The sequence below is a fragment of the Mirounga angustirostris genome, unplaced genomic scaffold, assembly GCF_029215605.1.
Source record: "Mirounga angustirostris isolate CCGP_5_RB_7025 unplaced genomic scaffold, mMirAng1.0.hap1 SCAF_5, whole genome shotgun sequence".
In the NCBI taxonomy this organism is placed as follows: domain Eukaryota; kingdom Metazoa; phylum Chordata; class Mammalia; order Carnivora; family Phocidae; genus Mirounga; species Mirounga angustirostris.
In genome coordinates this window covers 140473433-140496699 of record NW_026991713.1, presented here as the reverse complement: position 1 = coordinate 140496699, position 23267 = coordinate 140473433, and the positions used below count along the sequence as shown (strand labels likewise).

Genomic DNA, 23267 nt, shown 5'->3' with positions numbered 1-23267 from the left:
CGGCCAGGCCACCTGTGGGCAAGCGGGGCGCGCACCTGCACCCCCAGGATGCCGAAGATGATGAAAAAGGCGCAGCAGATGAGCACGATGTTCCCGATGGGCCTGAGTGACGATATCAGAGTCTCCACCACCAACTTGAGGCCCGGAGCACGGCTGATGACCCTGGATGCAGAGCAGAGGCCCGTCCCTGATTGCAGCCCCCAGCTCCCCCAGCACCACCCCCCCCGCCGGCCTCCCAGAACCGCAGCCCCGCCCTGCCTACCTCAGGGGCCGTAGCGTCCGCAGCAGACGCAGCACACGCAGGATGCCCAGGATCTTGGCGCCACCGGCTGAGGCCATGGCTACGACGATGTCGACCAGGGACACCAGGACCAGCAGCCCGTCCAGCACATTCCAGCTGCTCTGCAGGTAGGCGTGCTCGCCGGAGACCAGGCCCAGGGCCACCACCTGGGAGGCACAGAGGAGGGGGAACCCAGGTGTGTGGGGGGAACGAGCACAGATGGCGAGGGCTGCTGGGTGGGACGGGGTTCCTCCCGGGCCTGCCGGTACCTTCACCATCATCTCGGCCACGAAAATCGCCGTGAAAATGTAGTTGGAAACGCTGAGGAAGACGCGCTCCTGCAAGCACAGAGCGGTGGGCGGGGCCGGCCCCCCCGCGGCCCCGCCCCCACCCCCAGGCCCCTGGGCCGCAAGGGCGCCTCACGGTGCTGCCCGGGTCGATGTCGGGCCTCTCTAGGGCGATGGTGACGCAGTTGAGAAAGATGAAGACCAGGACCACATGATCGAACATCTTGTGAGCGATGATCTTCTGGCAGGAGACCCGGAACCTGGACGGTGGGGTGGGGCGAGTGAGTCGCGGGGGGCGGGGACACTGACTCAGGAGGCAGAGTCCGCTCCATGCAGGCCCACCCCCACCTGCTGTGCCCCTCACCTGTTCTGCGGAGAGAAGAGGTACAGGGCCCAGGGCTCCCGGCTGCGACACCACGCAGGCTTGTAGGGTTCCAGCACCTTGTGCAGGCGCAGGCAACAACTCTAGAGGAGAGGGGTGCAGGTCCTCAGGGCCCCTCCGGGCCAGGCCAGCCACCATCCGGCTGCCTCTGGGGTCCCAGCTGTCCCAGCCTCATCCTCCCCACCTGGGCACTGAGAGAGACCCACAGGGGGAATCCACGGAGACCACCCCCCCAAGCCGACTCCCATCCTGCAGAGCTGCCCTGGGCAAGGTGAGTGCCTTTCTGAGGGAGCCTTGCCCTACCCTCCTCTGCATCTGGGGAGCTCCCTTGGGCGGGAGGCTGGGTCCACCCTGGGGTGAATCTGCTCTAGAGCTCCCCGTGGATGAGCTAAGGCCACGTGGCCTGTATCAAGTGCCGCTCAGCCTGTCCTGCTCCCCCGCTCCTGACCTGGGGTGCATGAGACCCCATGCAGGGCATGTCCCCAGTCCCTGCCTCTGGTTCTGCTTTGCGGAACGAGTCCACAACAGGAAGGAGGCATGGGGACGGGCCTCTACTCACATCCTCCATGTCGTCGTCAAACTCGGCTGGATCCTCTTTGTGGCTGTCGATGCGCAGGAAGAACTCACTGGGCAGGGCCAGCACCTGCCCGTTGCAGTCGTGGAACTTGGTGGGCAGCAGTGCAGCTGGCCGTGGGGGCCGCAGGTCCAGGGTGCTGCGGTGGTCCAGGGACTCGGCGCGCCGCAGCGGGGTGGGGCGTGTCCCCGGAGAGGCCCCTGCCCCGGGCCTGCCATCCTCCGCTTCCTCGTCTGTGCTACCCTTGCCCTCCCCGGACAGCAGAGACTCACGCTCCCCACACTGGCTCCGCCGTTTGAGGCTGGGTGCGCGGCCCAGGCTGTTCCAGCTTGAGCGCCGGCTGCTCCGGGCACTGTTGGGGCCCCAGTGGGCACAGGGCGAGCTCCGGAGGCTGGACTGTGTGGGGGGTGAGGAGTGAGCAGGGTCAGCAGCCCCCCAAGTCCCCTCACACATCCCGGGCCCTGGCCACAGGGGCCTCTCCTGACCAATGGCACTATTAACACTGTGGGTGGCACCTCCACGGGGGACACCTCCTTTACTGCGCAGATGACCCTACCACTGAGCAGCCAGCAAGGCGGCATTTCCACGGCACGCCTGTGGCCCAAAGCCCATCCCCAGTGAGTTAGAGACGTAGGCAGTGAGTGTCCGAGGGTCGAGCCGGGCTGCGGGTGGCCACCTGCAGCCGTCGTGGGCTGGAGGGCCGGCGCAGGTGCTTATCCACGAGCCTGGGACCAGCCTCAGGCCACGCGTCCTCAGACACCGCCCCAGCGGCTGGGGTGCGGGGGCCCAAATCTGCTCCTAACAGGCAGCGCCTGGGACTTATAAAGACAAACTGAGCTGCTGTCTGAGGAGAGACAGGGATTGACCTCTGCTGCCTCATCCTCCCTGCTGTCACTCACTTCCCCTCCCAGGGCCAGCACGGGCCGGGCTTTCCCCTGCTACACCGCCCGTCCCCCAGCTCGGTCCCCAGCAGCTGGGCTGGATGCATCTACGCTGCTCAGCCTGGCAGCTTCTCTGTTACAGACACGCAACATCCTGTCTCCATGTCCACACCCCCTACCCCCAGCTCCCCCTGGGCGGTGAGCTTCTCCCCCCTACCCCCCCGGCCCACCCTCCCCGCCTTAGAAGCCGCGGTGGGCCGGGTGCTGGGCGGAATCTCCTGGGTCCTCGTGAAAAGCCCCGTGGTGCCGGCTCTGTGGGATGCCCGCCTGGCTTCTATCACGGGCCGCCTTTCCACCGTCCCTTTCATTGCTCCTTTGATGCACGCTCTGTGCTCTGCCGGCTTTTATCTTTTATTCCCATTTAGAAGAGAAACTCCCCGCCTGGCATTCTGCTGGAAAGGGGTGCCACGCGTTCCCACATCTGCTCTGCTTACGCTCCTTCTGCAAGAGCGGTGGTTCCCGGCTCCATTTATAGAAAAACAGAGCGCCGGCCTCCTCCCCTCGGGGACAGGGATTTGTGCGGTGTGACCGGGGGGTGTGTGGGACCCACACTCATCTGTGGGAGAGGCCACGAGGACCGGGCGAGTGGGGTGCGCTGAGGCCAGGGCAGGGAAGGGTCCCTACCAGCGACTTCTGGTCACCCAGCTGTGGGTCCACAGAGCTGCTGCTGCCACGCCGCGAGTCCAGGAGGCTGGGGGCCGGGTCCAGGTGTGGGGAGCTCTTGGGGGTGGGCATGGGCGTGGCCGCTGTGCGCATGATGAGGGGAGGGGGCAGGCTGCCGCGGCCCTCCAGGAGCCCGTTGGGGGTCACGGCCAGCGAGTACATCTTCATCTCTGGAGAGAGAAGAGGGAGGCTGGTACCTGCGCGGCTTCCAGGAAGGGACTCCGCCGGCCCAGAGCCTGCCCACGGGAGTCCCAGCACCACCACGCTCACCCGTGGCCCGGAGATCCCGGAACTTGTCAAAATCCTCCTCCAAGTGGGTGGATGTCTTGTCTTCATCCGTGTCGGACCTGTTAGCGTCCCCCTGCACCCCGCAGAGTGGGAGGCACAGCTCCCTCAGGTGGGAGCCATCCATACCTAGCACCCATGGGCGGACTCCCTGGGGAGGGCTGGGCCAGCCTGGAGGCAGGCGTGGCCGGGAGGCCTGGGCCCTGAAGTGACCGCCAGGGCCAGGTGTGGTGGCTGCAGGATGGAGGAACCCACCCTCCCTGTGGCAGTCTGGGCGGGACTCCCACCCCTCACCTCTGCCTGGAAGCCCTCCACCAGGATGGCCACCAGCAGGTTGAAGAGCACGTAGTTGCCGAAGGTCATCAGCGCCACGAAGTAGAGAGCGGCCCAGGAGGAGGTGGAAGCCATGCCGTTGTAGAGGACGACGTTCCAGTCCTCCTGGGTGAGGATCTGGGGGGAGGGACCGAGAGGCAGGGAAAGCCCCAGACCAGGGGAGAAGGGGCGCCGGCAAGCCCAGGGGTGGCAGGGGTTCTGCAGGGCATCCCCCCATGCCGGCCTCAGAAAGGCCAAGGCACACACTCGGGGGCTGCTTGGAGCAGGACGGTGGCTCTCCTGGGGACCCCCATTCCCACTGGTGGTGCCCGCCCAGGCTTTACCTGGAACACGGTGACAATGGCCCACAGCAGGGAGTCAAAGTTCTTCCTGTCGGGGACCGTGTCTCCGGTGTCTGTCGTCAGGCTGAACTTGCAGCCAAAGAGATGCATGCCCAGGATGCTGAAGGCAGAGCAGGGGTGTGTGATTTTGGGGACGGGTGCAGGGAGGCGGACAGCAGGTGAAGCTCCGCGTGGTCACCTCCACACCCAGGGACTGCTCTGCCATGCCTTCCCCACTGGCCTGGCCCCAGCCTTCCAGTTTACAGGGTCTCCCTCCTGGTGCCCAGGGCCCAGCTGCTTCCAAATGGTTGGTGGGGAGACTGAGGCTGGGGTGGGAGGGACCCGGGGTGCCGGTCTCACTCAGCCTCCTGAGCCGTCCTCTGCCCCAGCCCATCATTGGGGCTTGACCCCAGGCCAGGCTGGCCAACAGCGGGCGCTCAGCACATACCAGCTGAGAGCTATGGACTTGGGCCTGGCTGCCCCCACCCCTTCTCTGCTCTCTTTGGGGCACAGTCCCCAACCCATTCATCTGGGGGCCTGTCCCGTCCCCCCATTCAGCTGTGAGCACATGAAGGGTGCTAGCGAGTGATTCCACGGAGCCATCCATCTGTGACGATACTTGGAGGCTCCTGCCCCCCAGCCTCAGGAGCATGGGGCGGCGCAGCAGGGAGGGGTCTGCCCCTATTGGTGGGGCAGCCCACCTGAAGATGAATATGAAGAGCATGAGCAGCATGCAGAAGGTGGCCACGTTATCCATGGTCTTCATGAGCACCACCAGCTGACGCCGCAGCGCAGGCATGAAACGCACCAGCTTCAGCACACGCAGCAGCCGGAAGGTCCGCAACACCGACAGGCCACCGTCCGCCTGCCCGATGATCTCCCAGACGCTGTGGGCCGGGGCGGGGGTCAGCAGGGTCCTGTCCTCCGGCCACAGGTCCCTGCACATCCCCTTCCCAAAGCAGGGATGCCGGCTGGAGCCACGGCGGCCCGCCTTGACCCCCTGGCCGAGAAGAGGCGCAGCTGTGTCCAGGCACCCAGGAGACTGAGGAGCCGTGGCGGTGTCACTGAAGCCCGCTAGTTAACTGTTGTCCCTGGTGGCTGCCGACCCCCCGAAGCTGCCGGAACTCGGGCTCTGGACTTCCCCATCCTGTGCCTTTCACGGCTAGCTGTGCCTAGCCTCCTCCCTGCTGGGGGATCCCCTGCACTCCGAGGGCCCTGCTTCCTCCTGGGGGACAGTTACCCCAGATTCTCCCACTCCTTTGTGTTGACTTGGCCGCAGCAGACACCCCACAGGCGAGCTCGCCTGCCTTGCAGGGGCTGAGACCTACGTGACCTCCAGCTGGGTGGGCGAGCGCCTACTCTGTTCCTGCAGGGAACAGCTCCCCTATGTTCTAGAAACAATCTGAGATGCAACGGACTATATGTAAGTGGCAGTGGGGAGGAACGTGGCCCCAGGGAGGGGACTTCGCCGGTGATAGCCTGTCTCTGACTGGGGCTCAGCCCCCTCAGGGGGTATTCGCCTGACCCTGGAGCTTCCCGGGCCCCTGCGGCCCAGGTGGGAGATAAGGGACCACCTGATGACCACGATGATGCCGTCAAAGATGTTGTAGGGGTTCCGGATGTAGCCCAGCGGGCTGCAAGCCAGCAGCTTCAGCAGCATCTCCAGGGCGAACATGCTGGTGAACACGATGTTGCTGATCTCCAGGGCACTGGTCAGCTCATCGGGCTGTGGGTGGCAGAAAGGCCGTCAGTGCCCCCCCACAGCTCCCACCCCGCCGTGAACGAGGCTCACTGCTCCCAGGAATCCAGGAGCAGGTAAGGCTCCACGAAGGCGGCCGCTCAGAAGCAACCTAACCGGATGCTGCCTGGACTGCTGCCCGCCCGGCGCGCCCACCCCGGCTGTCCCGGCTGCCCGGGCCCTGCTGGACTTGCCCAGCGGCGCGGCTGAGCACCAGAGCAAGTGCGAGCCATGAGAACTGGGCCAGGAGCACTTGCTGCCGGGTTCCAGGGTGGGCGTGGGGGAGCCCAGGGTACAGACGGCACGGGTGACACCTCTGATCTGCTGCCCTGGTCCCTGCTGGCCTCACACGCCCCTTCCTGGTGGTACACACTCCAGGAGCCTTTCTTACTGAGGCATGCTGCCTCACCTGTGTGTCTGCGCATGTGTGTGCGTGTACACACCGTGCTAGTGTAAATATTCCCACGCGTGTATGCACGCCTGAGCATTTACCAACACGTGACCTGCTGTGTGCACACACGCGCACCTGAACCGGTAAGCCTTGCACGTATGCACACGTACACGACAGAATACACACAAATGTGTGCATACATGCAGAGGCTCTTCCTTACCAGGGACTCCCCTAAAGCCTCCCGATGTCCCTGCCTCGGCTCCCCCCTACCCAGAAAGAGCCTCCCCACATACAGCTTGCTGAAGTTTACCACTGCTTGCGTTTTCCCCAGATTGTTCCAGAATGAAAAAAATCGTTTAAGTGGCCAGAAAAATCCAAGAGTGGGACACAAGGAACTCCCATTTGGTCACCAAGGTGACCCAGCCTGGTCCCCAGAAAGGACCCCCTCCCTCTGCTGAATCTGGCCGCTGCCCTCCCTGCTGGGCCCCGGTCCAGGGCAGGGGTCGAGGAGGGCCAGCATGCACGGTTGACAGCTTCCACAGCTGCGGGGGGGCCACACATGACCCCCCCGCCTCCTCCTAGGGGCCACTCCACACTCTGGCCTTTTGTGACCGCCAAGGAGCACCACAGTGGGCATGGCCAGTGGCCCTGGCTCTTGTAAGGGGAGCCCCTCTATGAGAGCTAAGCTGGGGGCGTCCCATCCTCAGAAGCACCACTGGGTGCATGTCCTTAGCCCCTGGTGCCTCTAGGTCTGTGTGGCCTCCTCGGACCCCAGGTGGGGCTAGAACCTCCACACGGGAACCACGCCGTGTGTGTCTGTGTTCACTACTTGACAGAGACCCAACCCACGAAGGAGCTGTGAGTTATCTGTCGAGCGACAAAAACCTGTGACAGACCACACCCAGCTCCAACCCATCCTTAGCCCCCGACCCCCATGAGCCCATCCACAGGGTCCCACAGGAGGACGTGCTCCCCAGGGTCACAAGGACCATCCTGACCCGCTCCCACCCTCACCTGCTCGTGGTACTCAACGCCCATGCTCAGCGTGTTGGTGAGGATGGCCACCATGATGCCGCGGTTGAAGTACTTGCTGTCCACGATTCGGCACAGCTTGCCACTAAAGGTGGCCCAGATGTGGCCAAGCCCGCCCTGCTCGCCCGGGGCCGCCCGCCGCTGCGCCCGCGGCCGTGCACTGCCCTGGCTTGGTGCATCTGCTGCCGGGGGGAACCGCATGGGGTCGCGGTGGTCACCGTGCCGCACATCCTGTGTGAATTCATACACCATGTTGCCTTCCGAGCCTCCGCTCTCAGAGTCACTGAGCTCGAAGTCAGGGTCGTCCAGGGCGCTGGTGCAATACGGACAGTTCTTCAGCTCGCAGGTCAGCGTGCCCGCCTGGGGGCTGGGCAGGGGGCAGGGCACACTCAGGCCCGACAGGCGGCTGGGGGTCCGGCCCAGTCCTGCAGGGAGAAGGGCACAGGAAGGGTCAGGCCATAGCCCAGCGAAGCTTCCGTGGGGTAAGCGGTACACGTGTGCGCACCCGCGGCAGAGACGCTTAATCTCCCTGCACACGCGCCATCCGCGCCATCCATAGAAACAGAACGCGAGCCCTTTTCTCATACCCACATTCGACAAGTGTAATTAACTTCAACGTTCTACCTGACCCAACAAGTCTGAACCATCGTGGCTCTGATACGAGAGAGACGCAAAAACTACCCAGGAGCCACCATATACGGTTTTCTTGTGTGGAGTCTCTGGAGCCGGAGGTGTGTCTCACGCCAACGGCATGCCGTGGCCTCAATGCACCACAGCTCCTGAGCCCTACAGAGCAGGCCGGACTGGAAGCGCACGTGCCATGGCGGGCCGGCCACACACATCCCTGCCTGCTCCAGATGCACTGTGGCCCGCGCTCCTGCACACACCATCTGGGAAGGCCTCAAGGTCTGATGGGACCCAGCATCCCTCCGACTGCCCGTCTAAGGGGGGTGCAGCTGAGCCCCAGCTGGGGGGGACCATGAGTATATTGGGGCCCACCCTGGCCCCTTCCCAGACCCTTGGGAGCTCTGTGACCCTAGTTTTACCTTCTGCTCCCTGTGCCCCAGCATCCCCACCTAGAAAGGGGGCCAGCCACAGACATGGGCGTGTGGTCTCTCCCGGGGCCACAAGCCTGGGGCTCTGACGGGGTGAGTCAGTCTTGAAATTCTCCTACCCTCGTTGGCAAAAGCTGTGTCTTGCTCACATTGGGGCTGCTTGGGGCTGGCTGTAGGGTGGAAGGAGACCCAGTGCCCTCTCTCCAGGCCAGGGGTGTCAGAGTCCAAGACACCTGGGCCCCCCCAGCTCCCTTCTTACGGAGCTCAAAAGGAAAAAGGAAAAAGCTAGGCTCATCGAGGTACTCAGGGCCTTCCTGGAGAGCATGCAAGTGGCAAAGACATCCCAGCAGTCCCGTTTCCTCACGGCTCACCCAGCCCAGGTCCCACCTCCTCTCCACAAGTGGGGGTGGGTCCTTACCATGTTCCCCGACCAAATGCTGGATCTTCTCATAGGGGTCGGCGCCCCTCAGGCTCAGGGGGCTGTGCTCTCCGGCACCTGGAGGCCCGCTGACCCGCTTCCCCTTGGGCCCGGGGCCGGTACCACCTTTGCCGCCCCCTATGGATGAGGGCAGGATGGTGGGGTAGTTCATGGCACCCAGCCCCGTGGCCACCTTGAGGCTGGCGGCTGCCGTGCCTGTGGTGTGTGCCACCCGGGCCCTCTCTTGTGGCCCCTCCACGTGGCAGTCCGCGTGGTACACACTGTGCACCGACTCGGCATCAGGGGGCCCACGGCCCGGCGAGGGCGGGGAGGGCAAGGCCCCGGCCGGCACTAGCCTGGTGTCCCCGGGGCCGGGCCGGCGTGGGCTGCCATGGCTGAAGTGGTAGTGATGGTGGTGGTGGTGATGGTGGTGGTAGACCAGGTGGTGCACGGAGGCCGTGTGCCTCCCCGCCCGCCTCGGCCGGCGCCCGGGGCCCTGGCCATGCGGGGCGCTGCTAGGGTCCACCTTCTTGCACCAGCGGCTCTGCCAGCGAGCGTAGAGGCGCAGCGTGCGTCTCTTGACCTTGCGGCAGATATGGCCCACGTACTTGAGCAGCTCCTCGTAGCAGCTGCCCGGCTCCGAGAAGCTGGCCAGTGTACTGTCATCAGACAGGTACCGCGCACGCTGCTCCCGCATGAGCTGGTTCTCCCGCTGCTTGGTCTCCGAGAACTGTGTGGCGATCACCACCAGGCACAGGTTGATCATGAAGAAGGAGCCCACCTGCAGCAGGCGGGCAGTGGTGAGCCTCCCGTGACCCAGCCGCGACTCACTCGCTGGGCTGCTAACCCAGGGAGCTAAGGAAGAGGGTCACAGGGTGTCAGGGGTGGGAGGGGCGGGCAGTGGGGGCGGGGGCTGCTTCTAACACGGCAGTGACAGAATCCTCGAGGGAACACTGAGCCCTACTATGTGCTGCCTGTTCTCAGGGCCAGGGCGGACACCCTAGGATGGTGGGGTCCCTGCTGATGCGAAGCCAAATGTCAGCACCTGCCATGGGCGGCTTGGAGTAAGTGCCGCTTGCCCATCTAGACAACCCACGTGTGGACAGTGGGGGACACGCAGGGCGGGGGTGGCGGGGAGACGTTCCTTCCCATCATCTGTACGGTTCGCCCCCTCCCCCCAGGGCAGACCTTTCCAAGCCCCTTAACTTCCTCTCCTCCATGCAGGATCACCCTCCAACACTCTCTGCTCGTGGTCAGAAACAAGGAGGCAGGACGCCTGTCTCTGTTCACAGCGGGGTCCTCGCAGACCCTGCCTGTGACAGCTCCGTGTCTGGAGGCCCATGTACACCATGGAGGGCCGTGCCTGGCAGGGAAACCCACACTAGAGAGACCCATGCCTTTGGGGTGACCTGTTCTGTGCAGTGCTGTGTCTGCAGGCCCATAAACAGGGGGGAAGGCTGGGACCCCAAGACATGGTCCTGCGTCTTCTGCAGCCTCCAAACAGGACCCAGCCATGGGAGGGCCTGGGGTGCTGCCTGAGGCCTCCTGGAGGTGGGCTTCACCCCCCAACTACCTCCTGCTGGGGGCCGGGCAGAAGTCCCTTGCCACCCCGTGGGCAGCCCTGGCTCTCTGCTGCCCTGCCCTGCAGCTCAGCCGGTGCAGCAACCCTGAGAGTCAGCGGAGGCTGGGAGGGCATGGCGTCGGGAACATGACAACGCCCACCGACAGGGGACTTCTGGGGTCTGCGGCCGGCTGTCCCGCTGTCAGGGCACCTCCACCCACAGACACTGGTGGCCATGAACACCCCACCCAGCCCCCGGGACTCGCCCCGTCGCCCGCACTCACAATGATGAGCAAAATGAAGTAGATGAAGTTGTAGAAGGAATGGGCATCCATGACGTAGTACATTATGTCCACCCAGCCCTCCAGCGTGATCACCTGGGGGGGCAGGCGGCTGCACACACGGACGGCCCTGGGAGGGTGGCAGGGGCCTCCTCGCCTGCGTCCCCCCGCGGCCCCGCACACGCCATGCCCTCCCACCCCCGCTGATGGGGAAACTGAGGCCCAGGCCCTCAGCCGAGAGCAGGGACCCACCTGGAAGATGGCAATCCAGGCATAGCCGATGTTGTCAAAGTTGATGGCGCCATTGTGGGGGTTGGAACCGCCCGAGCGGCACACGTTGTAATACTGGTTCCAGTTGATGCAAGCGTTGTGGGCGGTGCCTGCTGCACCCTCGGCCTGTGGCTGCCCGTAAGCCTCCCAGCCCAGCGTGCACTCCACGCGCAGCTCCCGGCGGCTGGGGATGTGCGAGCACTTCTGCATGCCGTTGTCTCGGCGCGAGGAGCAGATGAAGGGGTTCTCCTCGCCCTCCTCCGTCTGGTAGTACGGCCGCAGGAAGCTGAGGTTGTTGTTTCTGCAGGCAAGCGGGAGGCACACACCCGGAGAGGGATGCACAGACGAGAGAGAGAAGCAGAGATACAGAGAGAGACGCAGACACAGAAAAACAAAGAGAAACAGCGTGAGATACAGAGTTGGAAAAGATAAAAACAAGAGATAAGTGGACAAAAACGGTGAAATGGACAAATTAGCAGAAAAAGAGACAAAAGCACACATAAAAACAAACATAAAAAACAGGAATAGATCCAAAAGACAGAACCCCAATTAAAAATACTCTTGAAAAGGGCGTGTCCCTAGAGGTGGAGCTGAAAGGGAAGAGCCTGCTAAAGGCAGAGCCTGCTGAGGGCGGAGCTGGAGGGAAGGAGCCTGCTGGGGGCAGAGCCTGGGGAGGGCGGAGCTGGAGGGGCGGAGCCTGCTGGGGGCGGAGCCTGCTGGGGTGGGGCTGGAAGAGCCTACTGGGGGCGAGGCATCTGGGGTGGACTTGGAGGGGAGGAGCCTGCTGGGGGTGGGGCTGGAAGAGGAGGAGCCTGCTGGGGGCGGAGCACCTGGGGCTGGGCTGGAGGGGGGAGCATCAGGGGGTGGGGCTGGAGGGGAGGAGCCTGCTGGTGGCACACAAGCCAGAAGAGCCCTTAAGCCCCTGCACCTGGCAAAGGTGCTGTCCAGGAAGCAGCGGTTCCGAAGCAGGCCGGCCCACAGCTGTACACCGACGATACCGAAAATGAAGAAGACGAAGAAGCAGAGCAGAAGGACATTCCCGAGCATGGGCAGAGTGTCCAGCAGCAGCGTGACCAAGATCCGCATGCCTGCAGGGGCAGGGAAAGAAGTCAGCACAGCAGAGACCTCCCGGGCTCCTTCTAGCCCCCCGCCCCTCTAGTGGGCCCTGAGCCCTCCCGCCGTTCACAAATGGGTATTAGCAACTCCGGGGGGGACTTGTACTGAGTCCCCACACATTCCGCAGGCCCTGAGGGAGTCCAACAGCCCCAGCCTCAGGGTCCCCCAGGAGCTCAGGCTTTGGGCTGCCTCCAACACTTAGGAGCCTGGGGTCTTACAAGGAGAATTTCTTCCCATGCCCTGTGCAAATTGCACTGGAGGAGAGCCCTGCACTGGAGGGAGGGACTCCCAGGGCAGGTGGCGGTTTTTTGAGAGGCAGTTTTGAAGCCCTTGTGCCTGGGCGCTGGATGAATGCAAATTAATCTGGGAGTGGGCCAGCCAAGCCCTATGTGCCCCCCACTTACCTGGGCCTATCCCCTCCCAGACCTCAGCAAGGATGACTCCTTTCCCCAGATGAGCAAGGGCAGGGACAAAGCAGCACACTGCACCCTGGGCCAGGGGGTGGGGAGGGGGGAGGTGCAAGGCCTCGGGGAGCAGCGCCCCGGGGAGGGGGCTGCGCGGCACATGGCAGAACAGGCCCCTGGGGTCACGGGGGGCGAGCCACAGCCAGGAGTGGCACTGAAATGTCAGAAACGGCTGAGAGGAAGATTCACGAGGGATGCACGGGATCAGGAGGCACGTGCCCTGGCCAGACATCAACTGGCTCAAAGGGTCACAGATACGATCCAGGGGTCAGAGAGAACCCCAGGCACCCAGGGAGATGCAACCATGAGTGTGACCTTTTGGGGCTCATTATAAGGAGCATCTGATCCTGTCCAGGGCAGGCTCCCTATTTGGGACAGGGGGGTGTCCCCAGAGGAGGCCAGGCTGCTGGTGTGCAATGCTGGATGCAGACAGGCTGAAAAGGACACATCTGCAGGGATGGGTCTCGTTGCCACTTTACTGCGCTCACAGGTGGGCCCAGGAGGGCAGACTGTCTGTGTGGTGGGCACCAGGCACAGCTGGGAGCCGCACACATCACCTCACCTCACACAGCCTCTCTGGGTACCACTAACATCTGGCTGTTACAATGGGAAAACAGAAGCTCAGGCTAACTTCCCCGGACTCACAAGGCATCTGAGCGCCGTCTGACCCCTGAGCATAGAGCCAGGTGGGCAGGTGGAAAAAAGGCCCAGGGGTCCCACAGCACAGCACACCTCCATGACCCCAGCCCTTTGGTGGAGTGGACAGGCCCGGGGAAGGATGTACCTGTCCCTAAGGGTGTGCAACTTCTTAGGGGAAGCTGTGGGACCTGCCCTGACTGCCCAGGCCTGGGTGCTGAGGACACCAGGACTCGGGCCCAGCGGTTGGAAAGGCTGTATACATGGTATTGACACGTGGTATGTGCAGACCCGTGCACACATGTGTATGCACCCCTTACACGGTGTACCACGGACACTGCCCTCCTGCCTGGGAGAAGTAACAGCAGTGAATACTTGTAAGATGGAAAAAAATCCCAAACCATCCCCTTGTGTGAGAACAGGCCGTTTTCCAAACAAGCAGCCACTTAGACTTTCTGGAAGCTTCTCTAGGCTTCCCGGAAGCACCAGATCCCTCTGGCAGAGTTAGGGCCTGAGGTTCGCCCCGCATGTGCCAGACAATGAAACTACCAGGGCCCATGCAGCCCCCGGTGTTACCCCAAATGTGCAGATGGGGAGTCTGAGGTTCGCCCAGCAGCACGGTGGGGAGCCCAGACCCCACGCAGCCTGCCTGTCACACCCCAACCTGGTCCAGGTTTGCCGTGTCCTCTCCAGACAAGAAGTGGCCAATCCTCAGGGACCCATGGTGAGCAGCAGACTTGCCTCCCCTTCCCCAGGGCTGGGGAGTCCAGGAGCAGACAATGTAGACTTCCTGTACCCCAGGGAACCCTGGAGAGCTCTCAGTAAGGGCCGGCAGGACACACAGCCCTGTCCCAGGGGAGGGGTCACTCACTGGGCACACGGTTGATGGCGCGCAGGGGCCGCAGCACGCGCACCGTCCGGATGGCCGAGAGGCTCACGTTGTGTCCGTCCAGTGAGTATTCCATCATGCTGGGGGAGCGGCAGAGGGACAGGGAAGCTCAGGGGGTGGGCAGGGCCCCGGGGGCAGGGGTGAGCACCACCTTTCTCCAGGGCACCTTGCCAGCCGAGGCCGGGAGGCCTGGTCCCGGAGCTGTGCACCGAGCCTCCCTGGAGCCCCTCACCACTCACAGACCATCTGTGTCCGTCCTGCCACCCCTACTGCTGTGGGGTAGTGCCCTGTTCCCTGGCAGAGGCCGCACTGGCCCCCCAACCCCCAGCCGCCTCCCAACATCGGCCCCACTGGACCCCTGCAGAGTGCACCCCCATCCCTCTTCCTGGTGGGATCCCGGGGCAGCCAGACCCCGGGGCAGCCAGCGGGGCCCGAGGGGGGCAGGGCTCCCAGCCAGGCTTGGTCAGGCACCGATGCCACTGGGTCTCCTGCACCAGCTAGCTCTGGTGGCCAGGGGTTCATACCCCGCCATGACGATGAAAAAATCCAGCCTGTTCCACGTGTCCCCCAGGTAGCACTTCTGCCCAAAGAGACCCAGGGCGATCATCTTGATGATCATCTCCACCGCGAAGAAGGCAAAGATGAAGTCGTCGAAGGCCTGGAGGGAGGCGGGGCCTGAGACCCAGTCCTGCCAGCTGGTCACCCTGAGGCTGGCCATGGCCAGTGGGCTGTGCCCCCCGCCCCCCGGATGCCCCCGGGCCCACCTCCAGGATGCTGCAGCGCTCTGACTGGCACTCGACGTCCTCACAGGGCCGGAACATGCCCAGGGTCACGCAGTTGAGCATGATGACCAGCATGCTGACGTGCTCGAACCACGTGGAGCAGGCGGCCGAATTAAGGATCAATGCCGGAGGCTGCGACACGGCCACAGGGGAGCAGCACGGGGAGCGGGGCCCTGGGACCCACCCCCAGCACCCCGTCAGCTGGGCCTTGAGAGGCAGAGCCGCGACCCTGGCCACTGTGTACAGCACCAGCACACCCCCACGTGGGCCCCTGGGCAGGGGCCAGAGGACAGGCTCCCCACAACACCGGTACCTCAGCTCAGGCTGGACACTCGGGGAGCCATCTCACAGGCTTTGTCCGGCCTGGGCCCCAACACGTGCTGTGGATGCACACACACCGTGGGGGTGTGCCTGTGCTAACCCCCACGTGACTCCAGCAGGCCGAGGGTACCCTGACCACAGCTACTGGGATGAGGAACGAGAGCTTTCCATCAGCTCGGCAGCTGGGCGTGGGGGACCTGCAGCCCTCCTCGCCGCCCTGCCCCACCCCCGGCCCCCCGGTCCCAGAGCAGAAGCTGCCCAAGTGACTGGCCCTGTCCAGGAGTCTCCGGCTAGCGAGTGGGCATCCAGGCGGGGTGGGAGCCTCGGGAGCCAGCTCAGCAGAGTGTGCCGCATCCTCACACACTCCGCACCCCGGCCACCCTGCAGGCTCCCGGGTGTGGGGACCACAGCCCAGGTGTGACCTCCCGGACATGCTGGGAACAGCCACTAGGTGGCGCTGGGGTTCCACGCAGGCTGAATGGTGGCCTGGCCCAGGGCGGTGATCTCTGGGAAGGGGTGCACTCCGCGCCCCCACCCCAGTTAGTTCGCTAGGGACTGGGGAAGCCCTCTGCTAGGCTGGCTGGGTCAGGCATGAAGAAGGGCCGGGCTGCGTGGGGGAGCTAGGCTCCATGCAGACCCTGTGGATGCAGACGGATACCCCTGGTGGCCGGGAGGGCTTGGAGGCATTCTGTGCACCCCACACGCCATCCCCACGTCAGGGTCTGCAAGCAGCACCCCCCCGGGGCAGGGGCGGGGGCAGGGCCAACGGCGCACAGTACAGCATGGCACCAGGCCAGCACCATCATTACGTGCCTGCCCAGAGCGCCGTAATTACGGTTAATGGGCTCGGCGGTAACAAGGGCCTGGGCCAGGTCTGGCTGCAGGGAACAGAAGCCAGCTTCCCACTAAAGCAGCACCCCGCGGCCCCCAGCCCCACCTGGGGGGGCCTGGCACACATGCTTGCTCAGGTGCTGGGCCGGGACCAGGCCATCCCCGTGGGGTGGGGGTGGGGGGCCACAGTGCCGTGGCTGACAACTGCACCTATGTGCACCAGCAAGGCTCCATCGGGGCATCTTGGGGACCCCCTGCACAGACCCGGTCCCAGGCTGTGTCATGGGGGGCTCAGGCTGCACCGCTTTCCTGGCCTCCTGACCCTTTGTCCCTTAACTGCTGCAGTCACACCTCTGAGGAGGAACATCTGTGCGTGTCACAGTAGGTGGGATGCTCCCAGTTAAACAGAATGGGTCAGCAGACCCGCCTGCAAGGAGATGAACCCCCCATACCCTCCACATCCCTACGAGGCCCGGCAGGAGAGCAGGAGGCCCCGGGTGGGCGACAGGAGGGCAGGCGACGGTCGGACAGTGTGAGGGAGTGCATTCCAACCCTGACCCAGGTAGACGCAGGTGCACGCTCCCCCCCCCGACCCCCCGCCCTGGGAGGCAGCGCACACCAGCCTGGGCCCCCGGGTGTGCACCCACCCAGTGAGGGTGTGGGAGCTGTCTGCCCCTTTTGAACCTGTCCCAACATGCTGAGCTCTCCCTGTACCCTGAGTGCTCCCCCCTCCCACTCCTGCAGACATCCTGCCCCAGTAGTAGGGTTTCCAGCCCAGTCGAGCCCTGGCCCCCCAGCTTCTCCTGTCCACCAGTACCATTCACCCACACCTGGGACTCTTGTCTCTCCAGCCCATGGCCCGATTTCTCCCCCGCCTGTGCCCAAGCTCATTCACATCGCCCAGACCAGGGAGAATGACCTCAACTACCAGGTGCCCTCCACCATCAGGTGATGGATATTCATGCCCTCCCTGTACCTAGCCCGGAAAAAGCCTACCAGCTACGCTCAAGCCCCTAACAAACACTGCTACCCCCACCCCCAACACACACACAGTACTTCAAGACATCTAGCCACACCGTGGTGTGGCCCTGGAGCAGAGGGCCAGGTGGGGATGAAAGGGGCAGGTAAAGGCATCTTCTGGTCTGGGGATTCTTGCAGGGGACCTGCCCCGGACCCCAGAGCTGGTGTCAAAGCTGAGGACCTCTGTCCTCAACAGTGATCCTGGGCTGTGAGGCCAGCGAATCTAGATTCAGGCCAGGATCCACGAGACTATTCAGGTCAGGGGCTAGGAGGGGCTAGGAGGGGCCCTCACTCCGAGGATAAGCCATAAACTAGGCCCGAAGCAACTGGAAAAGACAGCTCTGCTTAGAGTCCCTGAGCTGGGGTCCTACCTCTACATCTTCCCAAACTGCTGACAAGCGAAGCCCACCCACCAACCGTGGCTTCCTCCTGACTCTGCTGGTCCTATGGGCCCTGGCCTGCCTGCCCCACCCGTGAGGCATGCCTGGCAGGCTCAGGACCCCAAGGGGCAGAAGGCTGAGTGCCCAGCAGGTTCATCCAAGAAGTGGGGACACTACTGGGGTGGCTGGGACAACCAAACCAGGCACCTAGAAAGTTCTCCATCCATCCTCAAGGACCCTCGCCCCTTTCGGGTTACCATCCTAATGATACAGCCTCTGCCTCTTTTGCTCCACCACCCCACACACACACCTGGGAGTGAAAAGACCCTAGGGTTCTGCACCCGAGCCCCAAGATCTTGCCTTGGTCTGTGTAAAGGTGTCACATGTATGTGCGGTTCTCCCGAGACACCCCAAGAACTGCCCTGCACCTCCTGTCCTGGGTAGGGGCTCCACTGGCCCTGCAGATGGCCAGGAGGCTCCCCAGAGACAGGGGCAGCCGGCCCAGGGGTCACAGGGCTGGAGCGGCCCCCTGCACGCGCAAGGCCAGCCCCCTCCCCGGTCACACCTTAGTGGGCAGCTGAGGACAGGCAGGGCCAGCCGGCTCCTCATCCAGAGCCCAGTAACTTAATTACACAGATGGATTTTCTGGGTTTTAATTAAAAATTCTTTAGGTTTTGAACCAACTTCTACAAATTAGAGTCAATTTCCACCATGGGTTCAAGGAAGCCAAGGTAATGTGCAGTCTGGAGGCGGTGGCCATACCAGCACAGGGAGGGGGCTGTGGCGCTGCCCAGGGCCCGAGTCCAACGCTGAGTGATGTGGTCTCTGCCACAGGACCCCAGAGCCCCGGGAGGCTCTGTCCGGCCACAAGCCCCCTGACCCACATCCTTTTGACTACCCTGGCCCCAGCCCATCCAGCTCCAGGAACCTCCCAGGGCCTGGGCTGGGCCTGCACCACCACCCAGGCTGGTGGGGGGGATGCTCATAAATGAGAGACGGGGTCCCAGAGCCTCTCTCAGCACTGGGAGCAAAGATCCTGTCTGTTGGGGGACCTCTCAAGTACCATGCGCACCCTGCGGGCCCCACCCTTCCAGCATATTGCCCCCAGCCTGGCCTGATGCCAGTCTTTCCCACCACCTCCCTCCCCTTCAGGTCTTTCCGGGACCAGTGGGGTAGCAGGTGCCGAACCAGCACTGCACCACCTTCCCACTCGTGCAGCGGCGCCCATAGCCAGATCTCCCCCAGCGGGGTGGAGGGCCCCAGTCCTGTCTTGTCGCTCTCGGTGCCAGATTCATGGCCTCTCAGACCAGAGCTCCAATGCACCCCACACGCAGACACCCCAAGGCCAGGCCCAGTGGGTGAGGAGGTGGATTCGAGGGGCAGTGCCAGGTGACCGCTGTCCGTGGTGCTGAAGATGGCCTGCCCCAGACACCCACAGAGGGCTGGGGAGGAGGCTCTGGATGGGGCCTGCTGAGCAGCCTGGGGGTGCTGCTCACGTTGACCCAGGCTTTACTGGACACCACCCATCGATCCACCCTTTCTCATTCTGACTCCCAGCTGGTAAAGCAGAGCACACCGCCTGAGCCTTTGAAGATGGTGCTGGCCTGAGAGCACCATCTCTCCCCTGTCCCTGGCTGTGGGCAGTAGATGGGGACAGCCTGGAAGTAGGGGTGACCGCGGCAGGCACGGTCATCTCTGCACGAAGATGCCACTGGTTGGGAAGTGTGAAGCTGCTGGGACCAGGCCCGGAAGCCAGAAGGGGCTCATGGCCACTCAGCCCACGTTTTGGGGGCTGCCGGTCCCTCACCAGCAGCTGTGCCAACAAGGGACCCTGACACTCTATGAGGGTCCCCACAGAGGCCTGTATGGCACAAGACAGTGTGACCCGAAGGGTGGTCCTAGACCTCTGAGCCAAATCCTCATCGTTGCACGCAGGTCCCCACGGCCACCCAGCCCTGCTGGCTCAGGGTCCCCAGACCTGTGGAGTGAGCCATTTCTCCCCCTGCCGAGCTCGGAGCCAGGGGACAAGCCTGACCCCTGACAGTACCACTTACCCACCCCTCACCCTGAGCCTCAGTTTCCCCAGCTGCACGATGGGAGTGATGGCGGTTATCTTTCAGCTGCTGAGGGAAGCATCCAGCAGACTCCATGTCCCCTGTCCCCTCCCTCACCCTGGCAAGGCCACTTCAGCTCCCCTGGCTGGCCGCGGACACGGAGGGAGGGGACATCGTGTTTTTGCCATGGGGGCACAGCTGGGCGAGCTGGACACCCCTTGCTGAGAGACGCAGACTGGTGGGGGACACGGAGGCTGGAAAGCTGCGGCGGGGTGGCCACGAGGCAGGCTTCGTGGGGACTGGGCCCTGACCCCCCAGGCTGGGCTCCCTGAGGGGCCATCGTGAGATTACATGGAGAGAGCTGCAAAGCTCTGTCTCTGGAAGATGAGAAAGCCCCAAGCAGGCCAGCCCCGCCTGCCGCCCCCCCAGGGCAATCTGCTCCGCCAGCTAAGCTCCATTAGACCAAATCCACAACAGCTTGGCTGAGTGTCCCTGCGCCCGGGAAGGTGGTGGGGCATGGGCAGTGGGAAGAAGGGGGTGCAGGATGGGGTGGCCCAAACACTCAGGCTGGCATTGGTCTCCTCTTCCTCATGCCTTGGCCCAAGTTAGGCCAGCAGCCTCCCCCACCTCCCTGCCGTCTGCTCCGTACCCACAGCAGCCCCCTACCAGGATCTCCTGACTCGGACATGGCTGAGAGGCAGCCCTGGGCCATCCTGATCCACTGCCCATCGGGAATACTGAGCCCAGACCCCCACACCGGGCCCTCGGGGACCAGCCTCTGACCTCGAAGGGGCTTGCAGTCTGTGGTGTGGATGAGGGGCCCCGACAGGCAGGGGAGGTGTAGGGATGAGCTCAGCCAGTCCACGGGCTCCACATGCACGCGCACCTGCCCCCAGACGCACAGTGGCCCACTGATGCCCGGCACTCTGCACCAAGCGCCCCCCTCTGTCCCCACATGGACAGCTGGTGGGCAAACCCTTCCCTGCCCTGGGGGAGGTGGTACAGGGCCCTTCCCTGCTACTGTGCACACAGACCTGCTGCCCCCGCCCTGGCCCCCGAGCCTTCATCCTCTTGAGCATCCAACCTTGCTTTTGCAGTTTAATTAAGGAGAAAAGCCTATGTTTATTCATGGGGTAGAAAGCCCATCCCACAGGAGAAAACAATCCTGGGCCACTCATGAGAAAACGTCTACGGTACCCACACAGCTGAGCGGGCAGCTGGAGACAGAACCGCTCTGGGGCCGGAAGAAACACCCCACACGGACCCAGCCGGCCACATGGGGGCCCAGTGGGCAGCATGGGAGACCCCCAGACCCGGCCCACCTCGCAGAGCACAGCGCGGCCTTCCCCAACCCTGGCCCCTCTGGGCCCCTCTGTCCGCACGAGCGCTGGGACAAGGACAGTGCCGGGGAGCTGGGGAGGCCGCCCAGTGGTGCGTGCGGCCAGGCTAGCGAGTCAGGAAGCACCGCTGGCAACCACAGACGACTGAACGTCCCAGCGTCTCTACGGACAGGGCGTGATGCTGCGGTGGAGGCGCCGAGGTTAGAAACCCATGCTGGGTGGATGGAGGGGAACGCAGCAGCGGCGGAGACCGTTCACAAAGAGCGCTCCCGTGCAGAGGCTCGCTTCCCTAGGACGGCTGGACGTACATGCACCAAGAGGCACGTGGAGTTCTGGGAGAAGCCCTTGTCGGGGGAACCACGGCTCGGGGCGGGGAGTTGGCGAGACGGGGCAAGGCTGTCCCCGCCTCTGCCTCTGGGCCTCCCGGGACGCATGTGACGGCAAGTGAGGTGTCTCGAAGCCCAGGCCCAAGTAGTCCGCGTGGGCTGTCAGAGCGGGGGAGGCCTGGGGAACAGTCCCCGTCCACCAGGGCACACACTCGGCCCCTTGCTCATGGTGACGGGAGTCTAGGGGCCTTCTGCTCCTCGCCCAGCTGGTGAGCCCACCCCCCGAGGTTGCCACAGCAACACGCTTGCAACAGCCTCCTCCCGGCCCAGCATCTAACACGAAGCAGTTTTTATTGGAGACGCACACCATTAAGGACACGGCTTCTCCCGGACCAGCCTTGGCGCGGGACCTGCCCCTCTGCACCATTGGGGACCTACCAGGCCCCCGTGAGCACCTCCAGGAAGCCCTCAAGGGCGGCACACAGGACAGACAACGTCTGAGCCAGGCAGCAGGGCCCCCGTGGATGGCTCCCGGCAGCTCCTGTGGGGCGCAGCTCCCACCCGGAGGCAGGTCCCACAACTCCTCCAACTGTCCACACCCCCAAGCACACCTAGAAGTGCAAACAGGTCCTTGGACACACACACACACTCGTGTTCCCAGCCGCAGGGCTCGAGACAGCCAAAAGGCGGAAACCACCCCAATGTCCACAAACGCACAAAAACACAGGGTCCAGCCGTGCGATACCGCTCAGTCATATCATGCCCACACCGCTATGACATGGCTAAACCTTGAAAATGGGACGCTCGCTAGGAAGCCAGGTGCACAAGGACAGGGATTGTAGGATTCTGTGTCTGTGAAGCAGAACAAACGCGGACAGACCGGGGAGCAGGGGCTGCCAGGGGCTGGGGAGTGACAGCTAACGGGGACAGGTTCCCTTTGGGGTGATGGAATGTTCTGGAACTAGGGAGGGCTGGAGCTTTGCACCGCACTGTGAATGCACTCAACTTCCCAAGATTGCTACACTTCAAGATGGTGAATTTTAGAGCGTGTGCACGTCACCTCACTAACTGTAACAATCTGCGTGTCTGGGGCTTTTCTTTCCAACCGCTCCATCCTGCTGGAGTTCCAAACCCATCACTGCTGTCACTCACTCACAGGGCGGAGACTCAGACCCAGCGCCAGCGTGGGTGTGGTGGGGGCCCCCTCCTGGCTCTCCTGCCTCAAAACACCCCTGCAGGGCACAGCCACCCCCCGACTCGGGGCAGACGTGCTCCCCAGCACTCCCGAGTCCTCCTGGTGGCCCTCCACCGTGGGTCTGGCTGCCCACGGGGAGGGCGTCTGAGGACGCCTCCCAGAGCTCCCCGCGGCCGGGGTGACGGGATCGGGGTGTAAGGGGCAGCTGGGGCGGCAGCAGACTCCCACCAGGCAGCGGCTGAGCCTGGCCACCGGGGAGCCTTTGAAGGCAGAGTAGCAGCTGCAGGCCGGGTGCTATGGCAGCGCCGCTCGGCATCCACCCTGCACCGTGAGCCAGCTTAACCCCCATGACCCGCAAACTGGGCCTGGCCCTGCGGGGGCACCCTGGTCCTGGCAGGGTCCAGGGCTCCAGCCCCACATCGCAGGCCTTAGGAGATCCACACCTGAGGACTGCCAACAATGGCCCAAGCCTAAGGACACCTGGGCCCCAGCAGGGGTCCGCTCCCTGGTGTCGGGGACCCTGCTCTCGTGGCAGCCTGGTCTCCTGAGGCTGACTCCATCCCTGGAGCACGGAGGCGCCCTTGGGCAGAAGGCGTGGAGCGGAGACCTTTGTGGATCCTGCCCCATTTCCCGGCCACCTGAGGGTTCCCTGAGGTCTTCACACTTCGGCCCCAGCCTGGGGGGTTGAGCACAGCCCCCAAGGACAGATGTACCTTCCCTTGTTACTGGGGACAATTATAAACACTCCTGCTTACTTAACTAGTGATATAATTGATTGATTAAGGCTTCCACTGTAGCGACAAGGCCCAGCTCAGGGTGGGACGTTCATGTGCAGATCAGGGGCCTGGGGGCAGTGGGACGGTCATCTGACGCAGGTGTGTATGCACCTGCGCACCTGCCCTCACACCTGGTCCCTGGGGAGCAGCTCAACGTTGCTGGGGCCCGGATGCTTCTGCTGCAGTCGCTCCAACCCACAGCCCCAGCCAGCTGGTGTCAGGACCACAGACCGGTGAGGTGAGCGAGGACACCAGCATGGCCGAGGTGAGTGGTGGAGGGAGTCCCACGGCAGCAGTGCCAGGTCCACGGGGGCCTCTGTGAGGAG

At 63.8% G+C, this 23267-nt stretch overlaps 1 protein-coding gene across 1 annotated transcript in view; it reads right to left on the bottom strand.

The window, feature by feature from the left end:
• CACNA1H (calcium voltage-gated channel subunit alpha1 H) overlaps positions 1-23267 on the bottom strand; it is a 62761-nt gene that overhangs the window by 12359 nt on the left and 27135 nt on the right. The window contains exons 2-21 of the mRNA XM_045874625.3: positions 14681-14871; positions 14441-14574; positions 13899-13996; positions 11740-11899; positions 10794-11112; positions 10545-10637; positions 8700-9480; positions 7209-7651; positions 5640-5791; positions 4767-4952; positions 4069-4186; positions 3707-3862; positions 3398-3488; positions 3089-3297; positions 1509-1919; positions 932-1032; positions 704-827; positions 550-618; positions 263-447; positions 36-162 (exon numbers count right to left, since the gene is read on the bottom strand). Coding sequence (XP_045730581.1) covers positions 36-162; positions 263-447; positions 550-618; positions 704-827; positions 932-1032; positions 1509-1919; positions 3089-3297; positions 3398-3488; positions 3707-3862; positions 4069-4186; positions 4767-4952; positions 5640-5791; positions 7209-7651; positions 8700-9480; positions 10545-10637; positions 10794-11112; positions 11740-11899; positions 13899-13996; positions 14441-14574; positions 14681-14773 — 4050 coding nt within the window. The 5' untranslated portion in view covers positions 14774-14871. The remainder of the gene's footprint in view (positions 1-35; positions 163-262; positions 448-549; positions 619-703; positions 828-931; positions 1033-1508; positions 1920-3088; positions 3298-3397; positions 3489-3706; positions 3863-4068; positions 4187-4766; positions 4953-5639; positions 5792-7208; positions 7652-8699; positions 9481-10544; positions 10638-10793; positions 11113-11739; positions 11900-13898; positions 13997-14440; positions 14575-14680; positions 14872-23267) is intronic.